This window comes from Nicotiana tabacum, chromosome 20 (assembly GCF_000715075.1).
Source record: "Nicotiana tabacum cultivar K326 chromosome 20, ASM71507v2, whole genome shotgun sequence".
NCBI lineage: Eukaryota > Viridiplantae > Streptophyta > Magnoliopsida > Solanales > Solanaceae > Nicotiana > Nicotiana tabacum.
The window spans coordinates 34,842,720-34,854,476 of NC_134099.1; the positions used below are offsets into that span (position 1 = coordinate 34,842,720).

The following is an 11,757-nucleotide window of genomic DNA, read 5'->3' on the forward strand; positions in this document are numbered from 1 at the left end:
AGTCAGCTGTAAAGAATATTGAAGTGCAGATGGGCCAGATTTCGATGTTTTTAAATAATCGTCCTCATGGGACATTTCCTGTAGACACGCAGGTAAATCCAAAATATCAAGGCCCGAAGCAGCTGATGGCAATGAGTCTACATAATGACAGAGACTTAGACTTGGATCAAGAAAGGGCTCGAGAAAGCAGACAGACTGAGACACTTGTACCAGTGCCCATTGAGCTAGATGATTCAACGAAACTGACAAAGGTGGCAGTACAGCCTTCCCAGGAAGAAACCAACACACAGATTGAGGCTGAGAAAGAAGCTGTGATAGCCCAGGAACCAGTAATTGAGGTGGTGTCTGATAAAGAGAAAACACAAATCATTGGGAAGAAGCGACCTCCAGCACCATTCCCATAGAGGCTGGCCAAATACTAGAAAGAGGAACAATACAAGAAATTCTTAAAGATGCTGAAACAAATCCAGGTAAACATTCCATTGATTGATGCTTTGTAGGAGATGCCTGGTTATGCAAAAATGATGAAGGATTTGATGTCCCGAAAATTCGATTTCCAAGACTTAACCACAGTGACTCTAAATCAGACCTGCAGTGCTGTGGTGACTAGACCAGTTGTTGAAAAGTTATCTGATACAGGAAGTTTCACAATTCCCTGCACCATTGGTAACTTTGCCTTCGCCAATGCACTTTGTGATTTGGGGGCTAGCATAAATCTTATACCCCTGGCGATCTATAAGAGTTTGGGGATTGGAAGAGCTAGACCCATATCTATGTTGTTGCAGCTAGCTGACAGAACTGTGAAAAGACCTTCTGGTATCTTGGATGACGTATTGATATAGGTAGGGAAATTTTTGTTCCCTGCATATTTTGTGATTCTAGATTGCAAGGTGGATGAAGAAATTCCCATAATTTTGGGAAGGCCGTTCTTGGCCACATGGCAAGCTCTTATTGATTGTGAAACTGGGGAGCTCAAGATGAGGTTGAACGATGAGGAGATAACATTCAACGTGTAGAAATCTATGAGGCGACCAAGTGAATTCGCCAATTATTCTCTTATTGATGTCGTGGATGTAATTGTGGAAGCGGATGATGAGACATTGACTATTGAGGATCCTCTTGCTGCATGTCTTTTAAATTTATATGATGTGAATGGGGAAGAATTGGCACAATGGGTGCTAGCTTTAGAAGGCAGAGGGTTTTGGGATAGAACACTTGAATTCGAGCCCATGCACTTAGAAAACAGAGAAACTCCTCCAGCCAAGCCATCCATAGAAGAACCACCAAAGCTGAAGTTGAAGCCATTGCCCGCCCATCTTAGGTATGACTTCCTAGGACCTAACTCCACATTACCTGTTATATCTCATGTAGTTTGTTAGATATGCAGGCACAACAGCTTTTGCAGGTACTCAAGGAGTGCAAGACTGCCATTGGGTAGACCATGGCAGACATTAAGGGGATCAGCCCGGCATATTGTATGCATAAAATTCTGTTGGAAGAGGGGCACAAACCTTCCAGGGAGCACCAAAGAAGACTGAACCCCAACATGAAGGACGTGGTGAAGAAAGAGGTGATTAAGTAGTTGGATGCGGGAATCATTGACCCTATGTTTGACAGCAACTGGGTTAGCCCGGTGCAATGTGTTACTAAGAAGGGTGGTATGATGGTGGTCAAAAATGATAACAATGAGTTGATCTCTACAAGAACCGTCATGCGCTGCAAACTTTGTATGGACTACATGAAATTAAATCTGGACACCCGGAAAGACCACTTCCCACTTCCCTTCATTGATCATATGCTTGACAGATTGGCAGGGAGGTCCCACTTCTACTTTCTAGATAGATATTCAGGGTACAATCAAATCTCCATTGAACCAGAGGACAGAGAGAAGACCTCCTTCACATGTCCATATGGAATTTATGTTTTTCGGAGGATGCCCTTCAGCCTATGCAATGCACCCTCCACATTCCAAAGGTGCATGATGTCCATATTCACTGACATGGTTGAAGACATAATGGAGGTGCTCATTGATGATTTCTCAGTGGTGGGAAACTCATTCGACGAGTGCCTTACAAATCTGACCAGAGTGTTGAAAAGATATATTGAGACTAACTTGGTACTTAATTGGGAAAAGTGCCATTTTATGGTACAAGAGGGCATAGTCTTGGGACACTGGGTATCAAGCGAGGGAATCGAGGTGGATCGTGCTAAAGTTGATGTGATAGCAAAGCTGCCACCCCCTACATTAGTCAAGGCAATCAGGAGCTTCCTCGGGCATGCCGGTTTCTACCGGAGATTAATAAAAGACTTCTCAAAAATTGCCAACCCTCACCATAAGTTGTTAGAAAAAGATCACCCTTTTATGTTTTCTGATAATTGCAGGGTAGCATTCGAGGAGTTGAAAAAGAGGCTAGTCACAACACCCATCATTGTTGCCCCCGACTCGGAGAAACCATTCGAACTCATGTGTGACGCCAGTGACTATGCAGTGGGGGCAGTGTTGGGATAGCAGAAATACAAGCTAATGCACCCAATCTACTATGCTAGTAGAACGTTGAGTAGCCCAGCTGAACTACTCTATGACTGAAAAGGAGATGCTGGATGTGGTGTTTGCATTCGACCAGTTTAGATCATACCTGATTGGCTCTCAGATAATTTTATATATTGTTCATGCAGACTCTCAGGTACTTGATTGAGAATAAGAAGTCCAAACCGCACCTGATTCGTTGGGTGTTATTATTGCAAGAGTTCGACCTGGAGATTCGTGACCGTAAAGGCATAGAAAACCAAGTTGCTGATCATCTATCACGACTTGAAGGAGCTGAAAACTCAGTTGAGGTAGAGGAGATTCTGGAAACGTTTCCAGACAAGCAACTACTCACTACAAGCCTTGAGGAAGTGCCATAGTATGCAGACTTTGCAAATTACCTAGCAAGCGGTATAGTTCCCTATGACCTTTCCTCTGTGTAAAAGAAAAAGTTTTATCGTGACTGCCGCGTGTATTACTGGGATGAACCTTATTTGTTTCGAATATGTGTTGACAATATGATTCGGAGGTGTGTCCCCGAGATAGAACAATTTTATGTTTTACAGGCATGTCACGCATCGGCATATGGCGAGCATTTTGGAGGAGTCAGGACGGCAACAAAAGTGCTAGAAGCTGGGTTCTACTAGCCAACAGTGTTTAAGGATGCACATCAATGGGTGAAGGGCTATAATGAATGTCAGCGAATCGGGAATATTTCCTGTCGCCATGAGATGCCCATGAAACCAATTCAAAAGGTTGAAGTGTTCGATGTCTGGGGAATAGACTTCATGGGGCCCTTCGTCGGCTCCTTTGGCAATAAGTACATACTTGTTACTGTGGATTACATGTCCAAATGGGTGGAATTTGTAGCATTCACCACCAATGATGCAAGAGTGGTGGTGGGATTTTTGAAGAAGAATATATTCACCCCTTTCGGGACCCCGAGAGCTATTATCAGTGACGGAGACACTCATTTCTGCAATCGAGCCTCCGAGAAATTGCTAGCAAAGTATGATGTGCGCCACAAGGTGGCAACACCATATCATCCTCAGACCAGTGGATAGATCGAAGTGTCTAATAGAGAGATAAAGAGTGTACCGACCAAAACTGTGAATGCCACAAGAACTGATTAGGCAAACAGGCTAGATGATGCACTCTGGGCCTACAGAAATGCTTTCAAAACACCAATCGGTATGTCACCATACAAGTTGGTGTTCGGGAAGGCCTGTCACTTGCCAGTGGAACTAGAACATAGAGCTTGGTGGGCAACTAAATAGTTGAATCTGGACATTGAGGTTGCGGGAACAACTAGAGTCACAAAATTGCATGAGCTCGACGAGTTCCGATTCCTTGCTTTCGACAACACGAGGTTGTACAAGGAGAGAATGAAGAGGTTGCACGACATGAACATTGTTGAGTGAAATTTCCATCCCGGAGACATGGTAGTGCTTTATAACTCAAGATTGAGGCTATTTTCGGATAAACTCAAGTCGTTATGGTCTAGATCATTTTGGGTGGTCGAAGTATTCCCTTCAGTTTCCATAGAGATTGCTTCATAGAAAGATTCTCATACATTTAGAGTCAATGAGCAAAGATTGAAACCATATGTGGGCATGGATGAACCAAAGGAAATGTCAGTGATCCATCTGACTGAACCTTAGAGGTCGAGCGAGCCTTAAATACGCTTATCTGCGTCGTGCCACGACGTTAAATCAAGCGCTGCATGGGAGGCAACCCATTGAATTGTTGTAACTATCGTGCCACGATATTAACTAAGGCATTGGTTGGGAAGCAACTCAATGTGTAGTGGCTTTAGTATAGTTAGTAATTGTTAATTTTGATTTTGGTAAGTACTAACCATTGCATGTGAGCTTGGGCAGGTGATACGTCCCTCGGACGCGGAAGGAACAGGTAAAAAGGTGCAAATATTTTGAGCCCAGGAGCGCGCCCACGCTACAACCGCGCTACAGGCCGCGCATATGGGCAAACATGCTGCCTCAGCTTTTGATGTAAGTGTGCTTAAAGAAGAATGAGATAATATACATTGATGTGAAGGTGGAGTTTGGTTTGACATAAGTATGGGGGTTGAATGTTAAAGTATATGTATTAAAGTGCTTAGGGAGGTGTAGTCACTCTTATATCTAAATGCATCCTACCAGTCCCACAACCTACATTACAACTAAATAAAGTCCTACTTGATCCTTGACTGAATGAGCTCGAATAGTATAGTAATACACTATGGTCAAGCCTATGGTACACCTTTTGTGGCATATGAATGTTATTTCTGAGAGTGAGTAAATTCTTTCTATCTTGAGTTCCTAAGTGTTCTTAAATTTTATTGTGTGGAACTACTCTCTTTTGTTGTGTGAGTGCACTTGATTCATGAAGGAAAGGTAATATCAGTGACCTCTATGGTAAAGTAAGTGGGTTAGTTGTGAATAATGCGTGGGACTTGTGAGTCAAATCTTGAGGTGAAGATGTTACACTTTTGTCCTTAGTCTATTTTAAATATTCTTGGTATGATGAGTTAGGAGAATTGTTTTAAAGGTCGTGTCTACATAAAGTGTAGTTTGATTGCTCGAGGATGAGCAATGGTTTAAGTGTGGGGTGTTGATGATAGACTATAATTACGTATTTTAGTCGCTTATTACACTCAAATTTACTGCACTTTAATTTAGTTTGAGTTTTAATCACTAGTGTATTGCACTAATTGTGTGTTTTATGCTTTGCATGAGTGATTTCGAGCTATGTAGAGGTTATGGAATGAATTCAAGTGATTTGGAGCTTTGAAGTCTGAATAAAAGCCCAAGGATTTGGATAAAGATTAAAATTCCACCCCACCCCCACGTGGCAGCAAGCCATTTCTTAGATAAATAACTCTTAGTGGTTTTTGGTTAGGTGGCAAAGTAATGTGTTAAGTGCAAGACACTTCATTTCTCATACTTTAAATACAAAGACACTACCATCAGATTAATCATATATTTTTAGGATTGACATTCGTTCATGTTCATCAATTGGATTGTCATGAAAAAGAAAGAGAGTACACAGATTGTTAGATGAAACAGGTTGAAATTGAGAAGTACTTAATAATTTAAACCTTTCATTGGCTTTGATTCCAATGACCAGATGTTGGTCAAGCAAAGGAATAAAACCATAACTATAGTTGGTATTTTGGTGATTAAGACTTTAAAGAATCGGTCAAACAATTCCAAAGACGTTAGAGATTTTTTCAAGAATATCATACGGATTTTTTCGTACTACAGGTATGTTAAGGCTAAGCCCTCCTTTATTTTGGCATGATCCATATGATATAAACGAAAAGAGTAAATGCACAACTTCCAAAAATGATGCTATTCATAGAAATATTATAGATGCTTATGTTCTTGATTCCCTATGTGTCATAATATTCTATCATCTGCTCATGGGTCTCAAAAATACGTAAATTGATAAAGTTTATTTTATGATATTAATCAGAGGCATAATGGTCTTATGATGTACCGAAAGATTTTATTGACGTATTTCATATGCATTTCATGCATTTATACATGCACATTGACCCATGATCAGATGTCGCGCTCCCTTTTTCTCGCAAAATTGGGTTTCAACATTTCTGGGACAACTCCTTTCCGAGAGGGTAGGGAATTGGGTTTGAAAGAGTCGCCACCTAACTGATTAAGGTGCATTAGGGCACCTAGAGCAGATAACTCATATAACCATTTACATCACCAAAGATCGGGTAAGGGCTCAAAATGACCTTGAGAAGAAGGTGTTTGGCACCCCTCGAGGTCCACAATGGTAGGTCCCGACCGAACTTAAATTAAGCTAATTAGTCTAAAAGGGAGAGAGGACAATTTGGACAAATACAATATTTAATTTATATTAAACAAGGGTACATGGGTAGTCCTAAGTTTTTTAGCCTATAAGATCATTCCATGCAATACTTTGTAACTCCCTCAAGTCGTGGTGTTACTCATAGCATTAGCACGGGCTATAATCTTCTTACTACCCAATTACTATCCCTGAGTTATTACCTAGCATGTTCCTTATGCGTGCACTACCCGTCCCTTGGCTATTGCCCTGAAGGTATTAGGGCCTCTATTTGGGATAGTTCTAGACCATCCTACATTGCTTAAAATATGAAATCTAGGCAACAAACAAAAACAAGTAGGACTTTCAAATAAAGAACAAGTATGGGCTCACATTAACCTCCGCACATAAACAACAAAAGGCACGCAATTGTATCAGCAAACTTTATTAATTTTGGACCTATAGGGAGGATATCTATGTGAGGAAAATAGAGTGTGAAGACAATTCTATAAGGCGAGCATTGGGACTTATTTGTTTGCCTACTGATTTTATTCAGCATGGATCTGGGCATTTCAGGCAATAGTGTGTCGTAGTTTTAAACCCAGAATCATTAGTAAGTCCTACAGATACATTGCTTAAGTGATTCATTAGCGGCTGAATTTAGAATCGATTAACAGAATTCTATAAGCATGATTTCTACGAGCTTATTAATTACAAATCTATGGACATCGTTACTGAGTGTAGCATTGATTTTAACTCATAAAGACAGCTTTTTATTCATTTTAGATCCTATAGGCATGCTTTCCAATTACTGAATTGATTTAAACCCTATAAGCATAATTTCAAAATTTAAAGTTGATTTTTGGTCCTATAGGCATGATATCTATGATTTAAGCCCCTATATGCATGATTTCTAGGCTTGAATGGAGTTAAATCCTATAGGCATGATATCTATTAACTGCATCTGGACAGAAATTAAACAGATTGCCAAGAAAGATGATTGACTCAAACAAACAAGGTCCTATAGACATGGTCCCTAATGCACATTTAGTTGAAAACATGTGTAGATCCTATGAACAAGATTTCTAATGTGCAAAATTAATATAAGGAGGGTTTCTAGCATGCAAATGTGCAATACTGAATCAAAACAATCATGAAAAGTCCTATAGGCGGGATCTCTAAACATAATATAGTATCCACATAATTTAATCAGCATAATTAAATCCTATAGGCAGGATTCTAAACACAGTATAATATCCACATAATTCAATCAGCGTAATTAAATCTTATAGGAAGGATTTCTACCCAATTTTGACAAAAAGATATAAGAATAACCCCCTCCCAGCCTTTACTAATAAACCCCAAATCTATTATTACATACAGCTTAGAATGAATAAATTACATAATAGTATCCATTACACTATAGGGAGCCTTCATAGGCCCAATATAAACCTGGGAACCAGGCCTTCGAACATAGCAACTCCGAGCATAGTGGTAGCCCATCCATAGCACCTTAAATCATGCTTCCAGTGTGTCAAAGTTTCCAAAGAGCTTCAGGGACCCCAGGCAATGCTCACACCAGAACCACACATTCAGCAAAAGTTCATAAAAGATTGAAAAACCAGTCCCAATGTATTAGAGTTCAGAAGAGTCTCAAGGATACTAGGCAGTGCTCATACTGGGGTGGTGAGAACTTAAATGACTACGAGTAAAAATAAGTACATAAAAGGAAATAAAGGGCAGGTTTTGAGAAGATAATTGGATTCAGAAGAAACAGGATTCAGAACATAGAATTACAGGCAGAAATGCATCAAGGAAACTTACAAGGTTCATGTCCAGCATATTGTTCGAACATGTTGAAATATGATTAAGCTAATACTCATGCTAATATTTAGAACAGTCATGGTTAAACCACATCAGCAATTAGGCAGAAGTATTTGAATTAGACACACAAGACAGGTGAGTTAAGTAACAAGCTAATTGACTGCATGTTTATAGTGCAAAGTTCAGAACATGTAAAAGATTAACAAGTAACACATGAAACAAGTTAAACCTTAGGCTAAATCATGAAGGGGATTCATATCATTTAGAATAGCTTAGTCTTGAACTAACAGTGCTGCTAGATGAGATCACATAATCACATGAAGGACAGAGTCATGCCAACAATTGAAACAAATTAATCAAGCAAAGCATAGGGAGTGAAATTGCAATGGTAAGGGCATACCTGTTGAGAAGGAAGCAAGTAAAGGTGCAGTAATAGTTAAATTCTAGAGTAATTTGGCCTTGCTTTAGCCAGCCAATAAATAGCCACTTAGTGCAGAAATAAGAATAAGAGCAAGAGAGATAGCTTAAGTTTTTTTAGTGAGAATCAGAGAGTTCGAGAGTTGTCGAGTTGTTCTAAAGGGAGTGAGGAAGGGGGTTTAAATAGCACCCAATGAAGTAAACAAATAAGCTAATGAACCAGTCCTAACTTAACAATCAATTAAGGTCGGCACGAATTAATTAACAAGACAGAATCGAATAAAATTAGGCTAGTATCACTTAATTTAAGAAAACCCTTATATGGGATCAATCAGTAGTCAAGTGCTAGGTTAAATGAGGTAAGAACTAATTCCAAAATCAATTAGAAGCCGATTTTAATAATCAGAACATAAAATCAGGCCAGTAAGGTTAAGTTAAGGGAAGTAGCACAAATTATTAATCAGACATTGGTCCAAATAAGGTAAGAACAAGTAACCGCATAAGTAAACACCAGTAGTGCACAGAAAAGGAAAACTGATTTCAAACCCTAATTTAGGTAAATAAAATCAATTAGCAATTAGTCGCCAGAGTTAAAGGCAAAATGGCGGAAACAGTAAGAATGAGCAAATAATCGGAACCCTAAGAAAATAGGCAGAAATACAAAGACATATAACAAGTAAAATGAGTAAAATAAATAAGGAAAACCTGACAGATACCCAGAGGCGAAAATGTTTAAATGTTAAAATATTTTGTTTTGCAAAAAATCTGTTGAAATCAAAACCCTCGTTTTAGGTTAAATAAAATCGGTCATAAAATAATAATAAAAAATGATTATAGAAATATAGAGAAAGGAGTATTGAAATTTTAAAGGAAAAATACCAAAACGAACATAAAATCGTTTCAAATTGGGAAAATCTAAACAGGTTCAACCAAAAATAGCCAGATTCATAAGAATAAGCATAAGATGAACCAAATCTGGTTTGAACCAGAGATTTGAAACCCTAAGATACGGAAATATTCATACTCACAGGTATTGGGATGAACATAGACGGGAATAATTGAAATATGAGAGATTTTAAACCAGATCTGGTTCAAGTCTCTCGAGATACACTTGCCATTTGAGGCAAATAAGCTTACGTAACATCAAAACTGGATAGAAAGTAAAGAAGTAAAGCCAAATAAGGAAGATAATCAAGAGGGGATCCCATTTCTCATAGGAATCAAAGGGGTAAATGTGACGGCGGGTTAGGGTTCGAGAGGGTGAGAGAGGTGAGGAGAGTATCAGAAGACGGCGGGCTGGGTTGAATAAAATAGGGTTTGGGGGATTTAGGTATATTAAAAAGGATTGGGGATTTAGGGCCATTGATCTTCTGAGATCAACAGCCAGGATTCGATTTTAGGTGGGGCGGGTTTAATTGGACGGGTATAGGTATGAGAAGTTGGGGTAGTGTATTGGGTATTGGATTATTGGGCTGGATAGGGTATTGAGCTAGGGTAGGTCAGAAAAAAACAATTAAAAGGGTAAATTAAGTGATTATTCTATTTGTATATGAAAATGATTTAAAATAATTACTTAATATTATAAAAATATAAAAAGTCATTTTCGTTGTAAATAATGTAATTATGCATGTATGGGCTACTATTGCAAAGTTATTACAATTAGCTCTAAAATTAAGCTTAAAATGATTAAAGATCAATATAAATATAAATGATAAAGCAATTAAGCAAAAAACATTATAAAATTATTTGTGATGCATTTAGTAATTATTTAGATAATAAGATGCTAGAATAAATTAATTAAAATCCTTTTAAAATTATAAAATATTATGAAAATATACTAGTTGATGCTCATGCACTATTTTGAATGTACATATGCATTTTTAAAAATATATGAGGGAACAATTGAGTATCAACAGCTGCCCTTCTTTACCCGGGAAGGATGAAAGAGTTATCGGGTAAAGAAATGAGGACCGATTTTGACCGAATGGGGGTGTTTTGAAAATATAGGTTGAACCCTGGTCTCTGATCTACATACATATCCCTGGTTTTACAGAAATTAGGCCATATGTGGTTCTGGACTCAACGATGAATGAAATTGATGGAATTGTTATAGGAATAATTGTATGTTTCAGAAAGGGTTGTTTTTGGGAATGATAGTGTCGGATGGGTTTATGTAGAGTTATGAAGGTGAATCTTAATCATAACAATTGTATGATAGGACAGATACCTGAACGGTCATAGAGTTAAGGCAAGTAATTGATGGGAATCAGTTACATGTGAAATAATGGCTGGGTGTAAATGGTATGAGCGGAAACCGGAGCGAAGGTTGCTCCTATTTGAAGAACGGTTACTTCCTGGATTACCTGCAAAACTTAAAACACATCGTATGCAAGTATATAGATTATTGCAAGAATTTAAACATGATGCAAATTTCCTTTGGACCATGAAGGTTGTCTTTGGACAGTGAATATGACGTCCTTAGACCATGACGTCCTGGGCCATGGGTCATGAGATAAGGGATTCGAAGGCCATGAAATGATGTTCTCGGGCCATGAGAATGGTGCCTCTAAACCATGACGCCTTTGAATAATGATGTGCAGTATTGAGAGATCCTCAGGCCATGACATGGTGTCTTCAGGCTATGAGGATGATGCCTTCGGACTATGATGCCTTTTGACAAGTTGGCTATACCTCAGCCCATGAAATGTAGAGACATGATACCAAAGGTAATAACAAGTCAGAGCTTAGCCTTTTGTAGAGTTTTGGGGCAGAGCTTAGCCCCGAGAGAAGAAGATAATGCAAAGTTTATAATGGAGCAACACTTATGCAGAGGGAGACAATGCTTAGTCTCATGAGAAGGCAGTGTTTAGCCTTATGCAAATAGGGAGGCAGGGCTTAGTCTCATGCAAGATTTGAGACGGGGCTTAGTCTCATGCAAAGAGAAGGCAATGCTTAGCCTTATGCAAATATGGAGGCAAGGCTTAGCCTCATGCGAGATTTGAGATGGGGCTTAGTCTCATGCAAAGAGAAGGCAATGCTTAGACTTATTCAAATATGGAGGCAAGGCTTAGCCTCATGCAAGATTTGAGACAGGGCTTAGTATCATGCAAAGAGAAGGCAATGCTTAGCCTTATGCAAATATGGAGGCATATCTTAGCCACATGCAAGATTTGAGACAGGGC

General features: G+C 39.0%; 1 protein-coding gene across 1 annotated transcript; it reads left to right on the top strand.

Moving 5' to 3' along the window:
- The first annotated feature begins 524 nt into the window (after positions 1 to 524).
- LOC142174335 (uncharacterized) lies at positions 525 to 842 on the top strand. The gene has a single exon (XM_075240113.1). It carries the CDS (start codon positions 525 to 527, stop codon positions 840 to 842), a length of 318 nt encoding a protein of 105 aa, XP_075096214.1.
- The last annotated feature ends 10,915 nt before the right edge of the window (positions 843 to 11,757 follow it).